The following is a 19,868-nucleotide window of genomic DNA, read 5'->3' on the forward strand; positions in this document are numbered from 1 at the left end:
ACCTCAGGTGTTGTTTAGTCTTTGTTTTGGTTTCCAACACTAATCTGATTAGGCTCTAGTCGAACGACTGTGCTCACTATAGTGACTCATATGTGGCTTTTTGGAAAGGCGTGTGAGTACAGTATACTGTTTCAGTCAGTGTTACTCCGAGGCTGCACAAGGTGTATACAACAGACAAATATGTTCAATAAAATAAGCACAAAAACAGATTTATTTTATCTCCTGGCTAGTTTTCCAGACATGTGGGGGCAGGCAGGAGGGTCGTCAGTGAAGTCTATGAAACAGCGGTTCTTTCCTTCCATGCTGCAGGGGAGCAAGCTGTGTGGCAATGTCATGGAATGCACTTCAATAATACAAATGATTATTATTGTAAAACAGTAAGGTCGCCTACAGCCAATCAGACTGTCTATTACATTAAGTCTATTTTGTAGTAACCAACAGGCAAGCTGCCGTACAAAGGGAACCTACATTTTATTATCAATGAGATCTAAGCCTGTATCTGACATCCATCTTTTTACATGTTCATATTAATATAATATTGCCCAGGGTCAAAGCCCTTTAATAGGCCATAGCTTAATATTGCCATAGCTCATCTGCACCTTCCTTCCGAGGAGCAGTGCATCTTTGTACATCTCTGTGTCCTATCCTGTCTTATCTTGCAATACCCATTCCAACCAACAATACAATAAGCATGCTAAACGCCCTTTGCCATCAGTTTAGCTCTCAAACATTCGATCAAACCTGCAGCCACACATCCATTCCCAACGGCAACGCGGGACAAAAAAAGCAAACAGGCTGCGCAGATCAGTCATCACAAAGATTTTCAGAAGGATAATTAAAGCTGCAGGACGTGACGCCCTCCCTCTGTTTGGACTTGGACTTAAAGCTATCGTTTCTCTATCAAATATGACTGCTTTTAAAGAACTTATATAAATCACGTAATTGGTGTTTTTGGTGACACTAAATCCTCTGTTGTGTTGTGTATATCTGTGGTTTGTGGGTGGTAATTAGTAGTCAATGTGCAGCTCAGTCCAGCTGTCGTCCTGCCTCCCTCCCTCTGAGAGACAGTCCTCCAGTTGCTGCCTGCTCTGGGTGAAAGGACCTGATCTGAAAATGAAAGGATGGTAAGTAATGCGGGGGGAGGGGGGGCAGTGAAGGTACGGAGTCATGTGTGTGTGTGTGTGTGTGCTCATGCATGCCTGACCTGTGCTTCACCTTAGAGAGGAGGAGTGAGCTAGTATCAGTATTGATAGGAGTGGGGTTTAGGGCTTTGTGTTGCTGCCATATGCTCCTTTGAGGGTCAACAAAGAGACAAATAGAGCGACACACTTCCAACACACACACACATATAAACCACCTCTTTTAAGTGCTAACACTGAGCGATATGATGTGTCCACTTCTCAGAGGGCTCGTCCCAGTGCAGCCCTGCAGTGGTGTGAAGGTCTCTACACATGTTGCTAAGTTTTGTTCGTCCACTCACTTCCTGATTGATCCACTTATGACTAAGGCACATGTCACAGGACTGAATAGTCACCCTCATTTATACATGGCTGACTTGTTGGTTGACATGTTAGGATGTCTAATTGAAACAATTTAAACTTAAAACCTTGCCAAAGTTAATGAATAGTACCTCACCTAATTTAATTTCATAGCTGTAAATCATCCCCACAGTCCATATGAATACAGCCGTGTCTACGCGTCTGAACATGCACTCTGTGATGAAGAACAAACCAGCTTTTCCTGGCAGTGCATTAACTCTGTGATCTGTCTTTGTGTGCTCAGGTGTGGCTATCTAAAGAATTCAGAGATGGACAATCATCGACCTAAACCTCTGACTGAACTGCCAACTCTGAAATGTCATGAAGACATTCACAGCCAACATGGGGAGGACAGTTTTAGTGAAGCAGAGAGAGGATGGACAAAAATGACAACTAAAAGTTTTCTCTTCAACACACACATTAGCTTCTTCTAGCTTACTAGGAACGGCCAAAGTATGTATAGATTCAAGATTCAAAGCGTTTATTGTCATATGCACAGTATAGAAACTGGTTTCCCTGTACAATGAAATTCTTACTTTGCTGCTCACACTGATTGCCATAAAGGTTTAAGAAAGACAAAATAGTATAGTTTGCTGGCATGCGTCATGGGTAGCACACATGTGGAAATGTGCAGTCGATGTGGCTGCAATGAACAGTCAGCATGAAGCGCTGTGGACACACACACATGAAAGTCATTGTAGTTGCATTTATATGCCCCGCGATGGCGCAGGACAGCACAGCCAACATAATGCAAATGATCGCAACGAGTGCCTTGCTATTTGTCTTTGTAGACAACCCTAAAAGTATCGGATCGGGACTCGGTATAATTGGCAGATACTCCAAATCAAATAATTCGGACTCGAGGGCATCCTACAGGACAGGACATCCATAGCTTTGGTTGTTAGCTTTGCTACAGCATCGCATGCAGCTACTGTATGTCTGCCATGTTTAGTGCAACAATGGCAACACAGCAAGACCATTAAAGATCTCTAAAGTGTCCAGATGGTCACATGTCCTCGAATGACCTTCCACACACTTATAAAGGTTCAGATCATAAACTGCTCACATTGTGTAGCCAGCTATACAAAAGACATCTGTCAACGGTGAGGCCAATCAACACCCTCTGTGAGTGTGAGGAAATGTCATTAAGTGCTGTGTGAGAACACTCCTATTGGGCAACCTAAACTGCTCCAATGCAATCTGAGAGCCACGGCATGAGGAATTAGGTTGGACAAGAAGCAGGGTCGCTGTTCGCTCTTTCACTGATGTCATTCATTATATGTGAGTGTGTACCTCCACTGTGTGACCATGTAAACATTTCCTCATTCCCGAGATATGGAAGGAGCGGCGGTCCACCTTTGAGCCGTTCCACCCATGCACACAGTCAGGATACTCAGATCACACTCACACATACACGCCTATAGCGAACCCACTCAATCACACTGACACACACGCACACACAATTTACCAACCACATTCCTGAGAGCCAGTGATGAGCCTGGCTGAAGGTTTAAAGGGGGAGCAGATGAGGCATGTGGCAACAGGTAGAGCTGCTGCACTCTCACTCACACTGACACGACGGTGCCTGGGTGTGACTGTTGTTCTCTTCTGTACTACACATATTAGTCCTTTGTTAACACAGTGTGGTTGCGTATCATTTCATATGCATTCCTATAGTTTCCACATTTGGAGTTTCTGAGATCCACAATGAATCAACATCTCACATGAAGGTGGATCCCTATAAGGTTAAGATTGTAAATACACTTTTGGGGCCCCTAGGGGCCAGAAAGCCATGTTTGCAGTTTGAATATCTGCAGATTCTGTTTAATATGTCATAAACTGAGTCAGGTCCATCGTATTCTGTGTAAAGTTGTCACAGAAAGAACATTCGATTCAATTCAATAGCACTTTATACAATCAGAATTGTCTCAAGGAGCTTCACAGAGGCCCAGAACCTGAACCCCCTTAAGAGCGACAGTGGCAAGGAAAAACTCCCTTTTAACAGGAAGAAACCTTGAACAGGACACGGCAGGACACATTGTCAGAAACAAAGTGGGAAACCTACTAATTAATATGAATAATACCAGTTAGCAATAAAATTGATGAACGAGGCAGAAACTTCAATGAACTTTCTACTAAAATAATTTTGCTAACACATAAGTTTAATGAAACGTTGGGTATAAGGTGAGAGTGAGGGGTGAAGAAGAAGAGAGGCTTTACTATAAAGAGATCAATCACTATAAGTTTAATGGGACTTTATGGAGTCCTAACTCATAATTTGAAATTACAAATATTGGTATATACATGCCGCAAAAATAGCTTAACTGTCCCATTCAGCCAAATGTTACAAAACAGTTTATCTTTTTTTTTTCTCATTCATTCAGTTTGACTTTGGTGCATGACTTCCTCACAAACACCAAATTCTCCCATCATTCATCCATAAAGGAATCCCACTAAAGCCCATGTAAAACAGTCATTACAGCATGACAACATAGAATATATAAAGGATTATTCTTTTAACCTCTTATTTACATGATTAAATGTGACATGATTGCTTAAAAACATATAGATTGACATACTGTATAAGTAGGAGAGACAATCTTTCATTTCATCGCAAGTAAAAAAGAATGTGTACAGAGGGATTAACTTTTCATCCATGACTTAGACACACACAGTCACTGAACAGAGCGCTGCATGAACAAACACTGCACACAACAGTTTTGGGAAGGTCACACACATTTTTCATCTCAGTCTGTGTTTGTAATCCATACCCTCGCTCTGCTGCTCTCAGACAGTAAACAATACCATTGAAAATTCTCCAAACTTCCTGTGGACTTGTTTATGTGTCTGACCTCATGTGTTCACTCACATAAAGCAGGCAGACCCCTGCACAGTGTGCGCTTGTGGCCTCCGGCAACAAGTGTGAGTGGGTTTTAGTGGCTGGACAGCCGTGGTTGTTTATGTCGTTACAAGCCACTGCACCGGTCCACACTGTCTTTCCTGTCATTTTAAGATGTTTCATCCAAACTGTCATTATTAATTAAAAATAGAAGAAAAGGTTTTATTGATATACAGTTCTATAGTAAATGCATAAGAGGGGCTTTTCCTGAGAAGAACGTGCACTATTTTATCTTTGATACAAATAAAATGTGACCTGAAGCAGCTGATTGAAGCTGACAGTTATTTATCGAAGCTTCATTCTGACTGGGACAATCCCTGTTTAAAGCTTCCTCCATGTTTGCACCACATATTTATTACTATACTGCCACCATATGGCCGGCAGTGGTAATGCCAGAAAAGAGGCCTGTGTGCATTTATTACTGCCTAACAGTACCACCAAGCTTGCTGGTTTCCATGGATTATATTGATATTTTGCTTAATGATCCACTATAGAAGAAGTTAATATGGATTATATTTATTTACATTTTTATTTTGTTTTGGTAGTCTCATTTATTTTCTCAGATGACAATTAGTACCTTACACATCTGCAATCTCCTTCAACTGTATATCTGCATACAGATTCTATAAATTCTATATTGCATGTGCAAGACCTGTATAACAGAAAATACTCATTCACAGAGACAAAAAACTGGCAAATCTCCCACATGTCCACCTGATTGAGTTTTCCCGTCATCACTCACCTCAGCAATAGAACTTTCTCCACTGGCCCTACATGATGGCCCTGCCTCTGACTCACTCTCAGAATCAACATATACAATATATATACACAATATAGATGGAGATGGATTGTGCTTTACTTTTCAATTAACAACCAATATAAGTGAGCTTTAAAATATATATCATCAATGAAATAACATCAGCATATTTTGTTTGAACACAGTTCTCATCATCTGAGTTTCAAAAAGTTGTTGGACCATGAACCAAACTCTGCTTAATGCAGATAATACTGAAACACTAAAAATACTAACTTACCAAAAAAATGCATGTCTTTATTTTTATTTGCTTATAAAACTTCTGAATTCACAACAAACCTTGTGGATGTGTTTATAATGATGCGCTGCCTCATCTGCTACATCAGTGCTTCCCTGTTAATACAGTGCACCACTGTGTCCTGACGGTCCATCACATGTATTTTATTCTTGCTGATAAGAATACAGCAGGAGGCTGAAGCTAGCAGGCTAACAGAAGCGAACCTGGCCTCATTACAATATGGGTTAATGCCGAAAACAACTCTAACTTTCCGTGTCTTTGTTAGGAATCTCCTTATGTCCATCCTGTCTGGGGAGGGAGCAGAAAAGGCAAACAACATGTCGTCAGACAAATAATACCGAAACTGAAACTGAAAGTAAACAGCAGCTTCCTCCCAACTTTTCTAAGTTGATTTAACATCAACCTAACGTCACCTATGGGGCCATGTAACAAAACAGTAAGGCTTCAGCATGAGCTGGACTTTGTGGGAGACAACGGCACTGACATTACCTCCTCCAGCTTCGACCAGCACTGACGGCTTTGTTAGGTCCGTTACTATAGTAACTACCTAACAGTTACTATTCATCATTATTCGTCATTTTAAAATGTGTGTGTGATATAATGGTAGCTACGCCTATGCAATACACTGACCTTTGTGTATTTCCAAGAAGATTTAAAAAAAAAACAGAAGTAAATCAGTTCACTAAATTAGAGTCTGCTTTCCCCTCATTCACTGCTACTTTTGCATGTATTGTCGTTCGGCTAACCCCGGCTCCACTCGAGCAAACTCGTAACACAGTGGGCGTGTCCGGCTGTGGCGCGTCTCAACCTCTACTCAGCGGTACAATCGGATGATCCCTCGGTGGGCGGAGCCAAGTATGAGGAAATGGTACAGTTGGTCGACTGCTTCCAAGAAAACCGGCGTCGAGCATCCATACCCGGCAGTGTGACCGCACTTCTTCACTGCTTGTAGCACCGGTACTGCTTCAGCTGCCAAAACAGAGAAACATCCATTCACAAAACACACACCGACATTTAGCTGCTTATAAACCAAGCAAGAGTTGTATGCTTCAATTTCTAGAAATATCCGTGAAGTGCTCGGAGATTAACGTTTCAGATAAACTGCAGCAGGATGGAGACGCAAATACACGTACCTGTCGGGTTGCCGGTAATTAGAAAAATTCCAATTTTCGTGGATGAACACAACGTGACGGAGGGGGCGATGAAGCTTGTTAAAGAATTAAGACCGGCGTGGGATACAAGTCACGTCAAGACTAAGGTAACGTTAGCCACTAAGCTAGCTGTACAGCGTATGCTAGGCTAGGCTAAAGACTGACAGCTCTGCAGCATCACCAAGCACTCTCAGCCGGTCAGGAGGAGGGCCGTGGAAATGCCACCTACTGGCTTTTATTACCTTTCGTTAGCTAAATTCTCTCCTTATAAATGACAAAGACGTATTATATATTGACTTTCTGCTGCTTGAAAGCAAAAGAAAGCGTAAGCTACGCTAGCAAGGTGCTATGAGAATTAAAGTCAAAAACTATCGCCAGGGAATAAGCTACCACGAAAGTCGTAACTGTATACTAATTGCGGTTTCACATTGCTTTATATGTGCGAAGTACACAACATGTAGGACCAAATTTAGCCACGAAAGCTAAGTCACGCTGTCATCTTAGTGCCAGCTGGTGGTGACGTGATGCTCAGTTTGGTTGAAGAACGTGGAGATTGTTAATTGCTAGTTGAAGGAAGCAGACACACCTACTGCGGAGTGTTTTAAAGCTGGTACCCTCAGTGTATTTATTGGCAGCTCTTTATAATGTCTTTCAGCTCTCTTATCAAATGTTTGTTATTCAGAGTGTCTAAATGTTTATGATAAGAGAAGCATTAGCTACTGATGAGGTCCTGGTTCCTTTACAGTTTGGTAGACAGACTTTATTGCTGTGTACTGTTGTGTGTGTAGTTTGGGCATAACACTTGGCACACTGAGGAGTTGTTCCTCTCTCCAGAAACACTTAACAATTTTTAACATGTTTTATCCATGCATTTAAGTATACAAATAATAACACTATAAATACATAAAATAATCTCCATGTTGTTTGTATGAGCACCATGGATGTATTAACTCAATACTAAACCTAAACATAGTATTCGACTTTTTAATAAGGTAGTAGGCTGTTAGAATCCATAAATGTTTCTGGAGGGGAGCCAGCCAGACAGAAGCAACAGGTATTTTTTGACAATTATTTTAAGAAAGGATGGGAGGGTTCGTGTGCACAGCTGTAGCAACAGCCACTTGTCCTGGTGGTGGCTCCCAAACTGAATATGGCATCACCACTTAGACTTGCTGCCAATTTTCTCATAGACCATTATTATACGAGTCTTCTCTAAAACTGCTAGGACAACTCTCCCTGCCAACCCGTTTGGGTTTTATTTGGCATTTTCTAATTTTCTAATTTTAATCTATGTAAAATCTCTCCAGTGCCACTGGAGCTCATGAGCAGGGTGAGTAGGAGGACATACAAATATCCATGTACAGTTGGTTGCACAATGCAAAAGCATTAAAATCATATTATCATTAAAAAGTTCTGAAAGCCCCTTACAGTGGGGGAACCGTATTTGGCACTCTGGTCACACATGAATACCAGTGTTGTCTGAGTCAGGTATTTAGTTGTACAGCATTAATAACAATTGCAGTGTGTGCACAGTTTTCTAGGTTAAATCCTCTAACATGCCGTAGCTAATGGATGACAACTGCTGCTCTACTAAAAAAGATCCAAGTGAAACTGTCTCTCTCTCTCTTGAGTTTATCTGAATAGGTTTGAATACAGTAACACATATCTTAAAGTATGTGTTTGGATCACAAGGGCTTCAGAATAAGTGTTCCATGCTGGATGAAAGTTCTGAATGCTGTGCTAATCATTTCTGAACAACATTTGGCGAATAGCAGGGTTTTGGGTTTTTTTACAGTACAGTTACAGTTGTTTGAAATGAAACTGAGTCCACAGTACATCAGAACTACATGTGTTTGATTAGATCCACAATATATCAGCACAGCATTTTAGATATTTGGTCTAGTAAGATAGAAAGATTATGAAGCAGTTATAGCAGCCGTATCTGCATCAACACTCACTCATTTCCTATGAATCCTTCAGACTGTTATTTGCTATACATCAGCTCAGACTTGACATAGAGTTTGTTAGATATGGTAGGGTAAAGACCTATTCATGTCTGGTGGTGTGACTGAATTTGACGTGTTTTTTTTTTTTTCATTTTTCCTCAGGCTAACATGCATTTATTGTTGCTATCAAGTGTTTTTTTAGTGTGTTGTTTGCACAATCTAGACACAAATGTGTAATTGATTTCTAGTGAATGGATCAGATGACTGATGTGTTTTGGAGTATCTCTGACAGTGAATGTGGTAACACCAATCGCAGTGGTCACTCTCTAGTGGCTCTGTTTGTACACACCTGCTTCAGCCATGTGTTTACATCCTGCTAGCTAATCTCCCTGGATCTGATACCCCAATTCAATTCACACACCCCAGCAGCTGTGAATGTGGCTGTCCAGTGACCACCACTTTTAACAATTTGGACAGGTTTAGCTGCACAAAGTGTTAGGTTGACTTAGAGAGGATGTTCTGCAACAGCTGGATCATTGTTTTGTTGGTTGAGGATTTGGAAGTACAAATGTGTTGAGTGCAGAGCAGCACTGTTGACAGAAACACCTCAAACAGGTGGTCAGGTGGTCCTGGACAGGAAGATTTCTACTGCAAATACACACTGTCCTTTTCCCAAGAACCCCTTCACACACACAGAGTTCCTGAAAACAGTAGTGTGTGCCAACAGCAACAGAATCTCCTCTTACAACTTTCTCATGCTCATCTCTGGCTGAGCACAGTCAGACCTCCCTCGACTCTGATGAGGGATGAGGGGGAAAAAATGCCACCATCATTTTTACCATGCAAGCAGTATATGGCTGAATGTTTACCTCTGTCTGGGTCAAAGCTTATCGCTGTCTGTAAATGTATTGATCGCCGGTCTTAGCGGCGTATTGTGTGGCGGAACGACGGGATCAGTAATGTGGTAGCAAAGGCGTGTATGCTTCTGTATGTACGGTCATAACAGGGATGCCTGCATGCCCATCTTTGTGGTCAGCCACGTGTGGAATGCCAGATATGCGTGAGTGAGCGTCTGGACTGGGGAGAGATGCAGGCAGTGTGTATGTTGTTATTGTGTTAACTGCAGACTGGCCCATTGGGTTCCACTGGAACGATGCTGTCACTCAGATATTTAAGGCCTAGCTTAGACACAAGAAGATTTTTGCAAAACACTAGGGAATGACTGACCAGTTTTCTCATACTTACTAACTGGATGCAATAGAGATTAGGGTTGGGCGGTATTAAGGTATGCCCGGCGGGGCACGCAGGTAGCGACGGTATCATTTATATCAATAAAAAAAATTGCACTCTAAAAAAAATCCACTTATGTAGAAGATAAGGATCAAATATTAAACATATTTTATTTGATGCCGTGTGTGGTTGAATCTTCAGTTTTACTTTTGGAGATGTTTGATAAAGTTTATGAACATGACGTTTATGACGTGACTGTGGAGAAGAGAGAGAGAGAGAGAGAGAGACCTGGTCCCTTAGGTCCCTTAACACTTCTGCAAAGTAATTCTGATTCTGAACTTGGCAGCGTGACTGGCAGGTTTTCAGTTTACCGGACAAGTGTTTTTATTACAATGCGTAACTTCTAACATAAATACTGCACAAGGCTGTGCTCTTAACATGATAAAATTGGGGGGTTTGACGGTATCAAAATTTGGATACCGCCCAAACCTAATAGAGTTGTCAGTTCAGTAGTGGCAAAATATTTTCACACTTTGGCACATTTTATTGTCATGCATCCTAAAAGAGATGAGAAGAAAACATTGCTTTGTCTTTTTCTGTTACATTAACAACCAAAAAATGAAAAAAAAAAACATCCAGGTTTTTGACCGGGCTGCCCCCCTAATATTAGGGAAACACAAATTCATCTCATTCAGCTAGGTCAAAGTTGCATCCTATCTTCAATGATGAAGGAGAACGAATAAACAAAACCTGGGTGCCAACATTGTGTGGTATATCCAGACGTTCTCTGTGAAATGTCACAAGATTTCTTTTCTTCCTCTTTCAGCTCTTTACCGATGGAACCACAAATAAGCTAGTGGGCTGCTATGTGGACGACAGTCCAGAAGACGTGGTCCTTGTGCGAGTGTACGGGAACAAGACAGAGCTTATTGTGGACAGGGACAATGAGCTTAAAAGCTTTCAGGTAGTGACACCATGTTGCTGAGTTTGAGTCATAAGATTCTTCAGAAAAGTTTCTTCCATCTCACTCTTTATGTTTCTTCCAGGTGCTGCATGCCAACGGCTGTGCACCACATCTCTACTGCACCTTTCAAAATGGCATCTGCTATGAGTTTATGCAGGGAGACGCTCTTGGGACACAGGATGTCCGGGACCCCACCTTACTCAGGTCAGGGCATATAAAGAAAAATGATGACACTGTGCAGAGCAGGTTTTGGCTTGCTGCACAGGTGATTAGACACACACACACAGACATGCCTGGTTGTCACAAAGTACACTATGCAAAAAAAAAGTCACATGCCAATGTTTCATCCTCAACAGGTAGGTTTGTGCAAAAGTACCAAACAGTAAGTCCAATTTTTTTGGGTTAAAACTTCCGGTTGAGCAGCCATGAGGTAGGCAGCACAAATACAGAGCTCTTTGATCAGCAAGAAAAACACAGTTTTTTTATGCACAACAGCAAAAGTTAAAGATGTGTTTACAGTATGTCCAGAAAAGTCCAAAAAATGTTTGATGAAAATAACCCAGTCAGACAGATGGCTAATCTGCAACGATACTGCAAGAACTGCTAGAGTTTTGGCGTGAAAATGCAGACACTCTTCATGAAATAAGAAGAGACATTAAGGCAACTGAGATCAAAATCGACAAAGCCGAAATAAGAATTTCAGAGACAGAGGTACAGGGGCTAGGTACAGTTGGAAGACAAGCTAACGGACCATGAGGAACTAGCAAGATGGGACAATATAAGAATTAATGCGAGTGAGGAGCGTTCAAAGAACAGCTCCACAGCCATGATAGTATTTGTGGTAAAGAAGAAATCCTGCAACAGATATAGCACAAACAGGGTTTCTGTGTTTAAGTCTATGTGGACCATCACTATGCTCCAGAGACCCAGAGGAAGCGCTGGGAATACACAGGGGTGAAGAAGGTGCTGAGGGAGAACAAACTACAGTTCCTTTTTCAAGCCAGGATGAGAGTTTTTAACAAGGGAGAGACATAGCTGTATAACTCAGTGCAGAAGGCTACTCAAAGACATGGCAAAGAGAGAGTTGCCTGTAGTGGAGCATGACTTCCAGGACGTTCATAGTTGTTTTGAAAAGTATTATAAGACTATATTCCCAGAAGGTCCATGAGGGAAATGAATCAAAGGAATCCCTGCTTGCTTCACTTAATCTCCCAACAGGAACAGAAGACCAGAGTGGTCAAGGTAGCTATGGAGGAACTGCAAAAGGCATTGTTAAGACTAAACCAAATAAATCGCCGGGCTCTGGCAAGTTTACATCGGGATAGTATAAAACATTTAGTGACTGTCTATCTTTACTATTACTGAAAACATTAAGTTTGGGTCCTGGAGAAAGAAGAGATACATCTGCCCTGGAAGGCAGGGATCATCACTTTGATACTAAAAGATGGAAGTCCAGTTAGTGTTTAGAATTAGGATTACCAGAGTATACAATGAAATTTGGGAGCACTGCTCCTCCAAGGCTCTCACTGTTGTTTATTCATCTTGAGATGATGACAAACTTGTCCTTTCTTTCTCCTCACAGACTGATAGCTAGAGAAATGGCTCGTATCCATGCCATCCATGCACACAACGGCTGCATCCCTAAACCCAACCTCTGGATCAAGATGCGAAAATACTTCTCCCTCGTGGCCACAGAGTTCACAGAGCAAGCCTCCAACATCAGGTGAGCTTCTCAGCTGCACTCTCATTGCTGGCAGTCCTGCTTACTGCTCTTTGCACACTGCGATAATAATGCAAATAGTTCTTGAAGCATGGCACAATTTGCCTGTAACATTAGCTATGAGGACAGAAGCAATTTGCAGAGCCTGATACCATCAGAGAGCACTCAGTGGAGAAGTGGGCCGTGTAGGGGAAGTTTGGTTTCGTTTGCATCTTTAAATATGAGGCATTAGGTTGGTTGTATGAAAAGTGACCAAAGTAGTTGTGATAAGAATGAAATAAGCATGAATGATCCTGTATTGTTTACGTAGCTATGGTCATAGATTTCCAGGGGTTGCAGGCAAAATGAATGGCTGTTCAGTGAAGTGTTGAACAATATGAAAGGTAACCTGGAGTAGACATCAAAACGTTTGAAAAGGTGATTATATATAACAGTGTTGCCCAAATAATGCCAGGAAAATGATATGCTAGCTGCTTGAGAAGTTAGGAAAAAAGTTCTGCTCCTCTCAAGGAAAGGAAGGACAGCTGTTCAGAGGGGTTCATGGAGTGGTCCAGTTTGCATCTTGGCACTGGACCTGTGAAGCCAACAAAGCAAACCATTTCATAACCTGGCCAGCTGTCCCATCACAGCTGATGTCTTTGTTCTAATGGCTATTAGGTTAAGTCCAGCATGTGGCTTATATAACTGTAACAATAATAGCTGACTGGATTAGGGAGTCTGAGGCATGCAGTGGGCTAGCAGATGTTTGCTCAGCTCAGGTCACTTTACCTTCTTGCTTGGCAACGCAGACAGCTAGAGTGTCCTGGTCCTAGACAGTGGACTCTGGTAACATACACCATGTGTAACCATGGCTGCTTAAAGGAGATTTCTGTGATTTGTGATGTTGTAGTTTTATCTCGGTGGCTGTGACGACATTTACCCAATAGATGAATAAGGTTAAAACACTTGAGTCTGAGCTGGTCTGAGAGAAATAGCAGTCTCCCCGGAGAGGTGTGTGTTTGATCCAGCCTCCTGCCCTGCTTTCTCTCCTCTCCTGCTATTAGACTGACTGTGGATTAAACCCCATAAGCCCATTACTGTTAGCACTGGGGTCTCTACTCAATACTCAGGGGTTGGTTGGCTCAGAAACTGACTGGCTTAACTCTTACTCCACTAGCCGTAATACTACTTCAAGACCACTTTCGAGCCACCTTGGCTGCTGCTGATCTGATTGTGTCAAAGTGCGTCATCTGAAGTGGACTGGACACTGTGGATGTTCACTAGGCTTCCGTTATATGCTTACAGATGGAAAATAAAATGTATATAGTGTGAATTTTATTTAATAATATAACAATGTAGAATAAATGACAAATTGAATATATAATCAGGTCTCAAGGCCCATTTCTAAATGAGTCATGGTGGTGTATCCATAGCGACAGTGGAACACCTCAAGGATCCACTGAAGACTTGTTTCTCTGTAACTGCTCCCAGGAGGCAGGAGGCCAGAGCCCCTGTGTGTTGCCTGTTCTTGTTGGTCTCTGTTGTTTTCACTTTGCATGTTTTCTCACTTCGCAATGATACCAAAACAAGGAAAGACAGTTTATTTTGGTCGATAACGGCTAGTAAATCTATTCCTGTCACTTTCACTGGGGCCAGTGTTGTGTTTATAGACAGTCTGCAAAGTTGTCGCAACAACCTAAGAGAGTGTGTGACTGAGTGACCTTTTTTATCTCTCCTTCTCCTGTCCAGAATCCAGCAGGAGGTTCCCAGCAAGGCGGTGCTGGAGCAGGAGATGGTGTGGATGAAGGAGCATCTGTCAACACTGGGCTCCCCTGTGGTGCTCTGCCACAATGACCTGCTCTGCAAGAATATCATTCACAACAGCAAAGAGGGTGGGTGCCCTCTCCTTTAACCAAACATCACTCTTTTTGTCATCTCCTTCCACTATCCGAATAACCACTTTCACCCCTTTCAGTTAACTTGCCACAATGCTTTCATCCAATGAGTTAGGTACACCTTAATCCTTGAGCCAAAGCCAGAATGCATATGATCAGCCATTGTTTCTGATACAGAGATGTCATTTATTACCAAGAAAGACAACCTTTGACTAGCTGCACTGCACTGTCATTACCCTGCAAGGCAACTGGATTCTCTCATGATTCTTAAGATTACAAACTCACACAAATCCCTTCTGTCTGGCTTGAAAGTATGTGGCTGATGCTAAGATAGCAAAAAAACATCACCTGCCATTCTACCTGCCACTTGTTAACTCAGCTAACCAAATTCCCCCTTAGCAACTTGTTGTTTTTCCTCTTTAGAGATTCATTGATCTGATTGCCTGAAGTTTGCTTGAGCTAGATGTTGAATGATTTTGAGACAATGATCCACCTTACATGTGATGTGTACTCTTGGTTTCTCTCAGGTCACGTTCGCTTTATTGACTATGAATACTCCAGCTACAACTACCAGGCCTTTGACATTGGCAACCACTTCAACGAATTTGCAGGTTTGATTTTTTTGATGTGAAAGTTAAAGATTGTATCCCTGCCACATGGCTTATTAACTGTGTGTGTGATCAGGCATGGCAGAGCTGGACTATGGGCTGTACCCCAGTCGGGAGATGCAGATGGACTGGCTCAGAGTGTACCTGCAGGCATACAAACTCTTCACTAAGAAAACTGAGGAAGTCAGCACACGAGAGTTGGAGACGCTCTACGTACAGGTCAACAAGTTTGCACTGGTAAGCAGAAGAAACATGTTGGCCAGCACACAGATAATCCCTTCTACTGCTTCCACACACTCACAGCGTCTCACATTACTTTACCCTCATGTGATATCTAATTTGTCTCTCTCAAGGCTTCTCACTTCTTTTGGGGCTTCTGGGCACTCATCCAGGCCAAATACTCCTCTATCGACTTTGACTTTCTCGGGTAAGTTTCTGTGTGTGTGAAAGAATTAGCGCTGTGTGTGGTGACCCTGTTCCCCACCTCCCACCTGTGTAGAATGTTACGTAAGTCAGGAGTTCAAACTGCGTGTCTGAAAAGGATCTGTCAGCATGGGTTATACAGAGCACTATGAATGACTGAAACCTATAACCCAAAAGCCAACATGTCTCTCATTTCTTTTGTGAGCTTCTATAGCAACAGCCTTAGTTCTTACACTGTAACACATACAGGCACCTCCTGTGGTGGTTCACACAGAGCAGAGTTTCATGCACTCTACCACAGTGGACCTTATCTTAGTGAGAAAGACAGCATCTCTGCTGCTTTACATATTGGTTGTTTGCCAGTTTGATTAGAAACGTGGTATACAAAATGGTGCTAGATGTTGGTGTTGTGTCTTTGTTGGCAGGCACTGTAGTTGGGTGCTTATTGTTTAACTGGAAATCCAAAAACTTAAATATTTGCATCGTCACAGTCTCGCTCTCATCTCTTGCAGGTACGCAGTGCTACGTTTCAACCAGTACTTCGAGACCAAACCTACAGTCATGGCCCTGCAGATTCCAGAATAAGAGATGATGAAGCCAGCCAGAAGAACGTGGAGGCAAGACCAGATGGAGGGTGTAGCAGGTTAAATGCTGGGACTTCTGTAGCCAGCTGTTGATGGACCACTGCTTGGTCTACCTGACATCCTTTTTTCTGCAACAAGCGCAATTACTCTTTCATTCCTACTACACTTTCATTCCTCCAAACTTAGCTCAAAGTTTGTCACTGTCAAATTTGCTAAACTTCCATGTGTGTGCGTGTGTTTGAGTGTCATGATCTGTCTTCTCTTCATGATAATCCCAAACGTCTTGCTTTTCCTCTTAAGGGCAGCTGAACCAGGCATAGTGAGTACAGCACTCTGTGATTAGGGTAGAGTTTACCAGCTTGTTTTTATTGTCTGTCACACTGGCGCCAAAATGTTTCTCAGTGCTGGTAATGAAGGTCAGAAGAGGGACAAGACTATCAGCGAGGGTTTGATACTTACATTAGCAGATAGTTTGTATCTGCTGCTCAATGCCACGGCTTATAATATTGAGACACTGACGTCTGGGGCATCTCGCCTGGTATTCCTCACTTTATGCGTGTGATGTGTGAGGTGAAATCATTCCACTGTCCATCTGCAGATACTTTACACTTTCAGCCCTAATCTGTGCAAACCTTTACTCTCCGTCTTTGGTGCTAAGTGCTTGTAGCCGCTACATTTCTGCACTGAGCCTTCCAAAGATCATAAGTTTCCTTCCACTGGTTTTTCTGTCCGAGTTATCTGTAAACAAACTTCTGATTCTCTGCTGCTAGAAATGTAAAAAGTACTTTTCTGTGTGCAGGTGGGTTTTTTCCTTCTGGAAGGACGGACCTAACTATCAAATCTTGTTGAACAGCAAATGGAAAGGCTTTTTCATGGAGTGGCTTTAGGTTGAATCACTATTGTGTTCTAGCAATCAGTGATAGAAAGTAGCTAAATGTGCATTTATTTATTAGTGTGGAGACACTGTGGATTATTTAACATCTCAGGTTAACAATTCTTCAGTCTGCTTTAGCAAGTGTTGCTCAGAGAAGGGGAGATGGATGGTTAAAAATGGAGACCTGTGTAAATGTGTACATTTCTGTCTTGGTGCTGTTTCCACCTTCTTGACTTTTATGGTTACAGCGAATCGCTCTGTTAAACTTTCCATTTAAACTCTGCAGACCTTTTGGAAAATCACAACCTCCGTCACCCCTCTGTGCCAACTCCTCCTTCCTTTTATGCCCTCCTTTCATTTTTTTTAAATCTCCTCGCTGCACTGAGCTTTGTCCCTTTTCTTCTCCCTTCATCTCTTAAGGTTGAGCCAGCAACACCTGCTCCACAAGCCATCTTAAAATCAGCTTCTCTCCCCTCAGTCTGTAATCCAATGCCGTTCACATCTCAGATCTGTATCCAAATTTTGTTACATAATCAGGCATTACACAAGTTTCATCTCGGGTCAAATCAAGTTAAGCTTTCAAAAAGACGCCCAATAGCTTATCTGTGGTTGTGTGACCATCATGGGATCACCTGACATGGGAAAAAAAGGTGGTTCCATGGCTCTCCATGAGAAATGGAATGTTAAAATCCTACCAAGCACTACCAGGCCCTTCATTCTAACTGAATGCACTATGTGTCTAAACGAATACTTGCTGCCAACATTCTATATACCAACTTAGAGACGTTAGCTATAGGCAAGCTAGCAATGGAGTTTTCAGCTGAACTTAAGGTCTGGTTAAAGTTTCAAAAGCGTTATTCTAACTAATTTTGATGTTAAAGCAAAAAAGTGCCCTCTGATAGGCTACATGAAGCTGCTTCTGTTAGTCTGATACACTCAAATACGAAATGCAACAGCACACGACAGTTTAGATATTTATTTTACATTTGAACAAATGTTGGAATTTAGAGTAGAAAGTGAAAATGGACTTGTCTTCCCATCATTCTCTGCCTCTAAAATGTCTGAACACACATTGATTCGCCACAGATTTCAAGCTACAACACACATGGCCTGCACCTGACAGTGCAAGCAGCTCTCTCCCCTCGTCAATTTGCATTAACTACAGGATTGTGGTGTCATTTTTTTTTTCAAAAAGTAACCCATTTATGCTGATCTCTTTCTTTATTTATATATTTTTGCTTCAGTTAAATTCCAGACTCCTTGTAAAACACTGTCCTGAATGCTCAGTGATATAGTGATGTGTCTTCTGTTGAACCCGAACACATCCACAGACAGGGGAGACGCTGAGCTGTGACCTTTGTCCTCCATTTCTGGTGTCATTTAACCACCAGGCTTAATAATTCACCAGACGAGCAGCAGCTCTTCAGAGCACAGAACAGAACAGTGTACCCGATGTTAAAGGCTTTCAGTCAGAAGCGATGTTTTGACTTCATTTACCGGTACATGTGAAATGTGTTGGCGGCTGTAGGAGCCTTCTTAATGTGAATTATAACATTTTAGGGCAATGTGAGTGACTAAAGGGGTTTAAGAGATTTACCTATGATGGCACATATTTGGGAGCACAAAGCTACCAGCAATACTGTCTTCAAAAAAACAAAAAAAAGCTCAAATCACCCACATTAGCAGTGCTTTTTTAATTTGAGAATAATCAAGAGCCTCTTATTTTAGGGCACTCAAAGATAGAGTGATCTGCTTAGTGCAGACAAAAGGGCCAAATTAGTGAACTTGCTGCTTGAACGCACAGTCCAAATACCCTGGTAGGAATTCCGCCTGGTTTAAAAAAAAAAAAGGGGGGGGGGGGGGGCATTTGCACTCCATGAGCACTGAATGAATTTCCCCTGGCCATTTGTTGACAAAGATCTATGAAGGAAAATGTAACTTAATGCTTAAAAAATATATCATTCCTCATGAAACTGGGGTTCTCCTAAAAACCTTTGCACTCAATTAGCAACTGTTTGGCCCATTTGCCAACTACCCACTGTGTTGTCTGGTAGTAAAATAGAAAAATAAGAGGTCAAGTTGCCATTTGATATTTCAGAATCACAACCACAATCAGAATTCCTTTATTATTTATTTAATTCAATCAATTGTATATTGGTAAACACTTATATAAATATAAGGGCTTAAAATATACATTTTGTACTCAAAACAAGGAACATTTACCAAAAAGTTAGCTTTGCACTGTTGCACTGACATTGAAGATTGTTGACATTAGATTACACAGTGGGTAACGTGTCAACAAGCCAAACGAGATATGATGTGAGCATTTATTGAAATTCCCTTATTTAATGACCAATACATCCATTATTTATGTGTTTTTGGATGTCTCAATTTGCTTGCTTGTTCTATTCTGGCCATCAAAAGACGTCACTTTCGCCTCTTAAGGTCGTTTTATTTATTGTGTGAATCTAACATTGCATTACCTACCTGGTCGTTTGTTGATTTCTAATCATACCAAAATGGTTAGCTTCAGAGTTTGCATTGCAGTTTCATTTGAGATTAACTATTTTTGTGTGTGTGAATGTACTAACTTAATTTTACAACACTGTACAGACAACTGTTTTTTTTGCTTTGTATGCTGATATTTACTTTTGTTTTGTAAACGCTTTGACTTGAACCATAGAACGCTGCGTAAAAAAGGGGGACTCAGCGTTTTGGCATCTGTAAATGTACTCATCCACTGCTAAAAGGAGAAGCTGCATCCATGATGTTTGGCCCCCAATGGAGATGGGAGGATGTAAATACTGTAAGAAATACTGTGAAAAAGCTTACTGTACAGCGATCCTTCACACCTCTGTAGGAATGGCCAGAAGAATTATTTAACAGTTGTCAGTAAATATTTCCATTAAAAACTATAAAACGATGGGGGAAGAAAAGTGTGTTGTGTTTTTATTTTTTTCTGTGGTCTCTGAAAGAATCCTTGAAACTACAGATGTTTGTCTTGT

General features: G+C 41.6%; 1 protein-coding gene across 1 annotated transcript; it reads left to right on the forward strand.

Annotated features, from left to right (window-relative positions):
- The first annotated feature begins 6,328 nt into the window (after nucleotides 1-6,328).
- On the forward strand, nucleotides 6,329-19,791 carry etnk2 (ethanolamine kinase 2). Its single transcript, XM_028406709.1, has 9 exons — nucleotides 6,329-6,747; nucleotides 10,643-10,780; nucleotides 10,863-10,984; nucleotides 12,363-12,503; nucleotides 14,229-14,371; nucleotides 14,902-14,985; nucleotides 15,059-15,219; nucleotides 15,336-15,409; nucleotides 15,918-19,791. Exons 1-9 carry the CDS (start codon nucleotides 6,601-6,603, stop codon nucleotides 15,988-15,990), a joined length of 1,083 nt encoding a protein of 360 aa, XP_028262510.1. The 5' UTR covers nucleotides 6,329-6,600; the 3' UTR covers nucleotides 15,991-19,791.
- The last annotated feature ends 77 nt before the right edge of the window (nucleotides 19,792-19,868 follow it).

This window comes from Parambassis ranga, chromosome 5 (genome assembly GCF_900634625.1).
Source record: "Parambassis ranga chromosome 5, fParRan2.1, whole genome shotgun sequence".
Taxonomy (NCBI): domain Eukaryota; kingdom Metazoa; phylum Chordata; class Actinopteri; family Ambassidae; genus Parambassis; species Parambassis ranga.

Coding starts and splice junctions, on each gene's coding strand:
- etnk2 (XM_028406709.1), top strand. CDS start 6,601: ATGGAGACGCAAATACACGTACCTGTCGGGTTGCCGGTAATTAGAAAA. Junction 10,781..10,862: donor ATGAGCTTAAAAGCTTTCAG/GTAGTGACACCA, acceptor TGTTTCTTCCAG/GTGCTGCATGCCAACGGCTG. Junction 14,986..15,058: donor CCACTTCAACGAATTTGCAG/GTTTGATTTTTT, acceptor GTGTGTGATCAG/GCATGGCAGAGCTGGACTAT.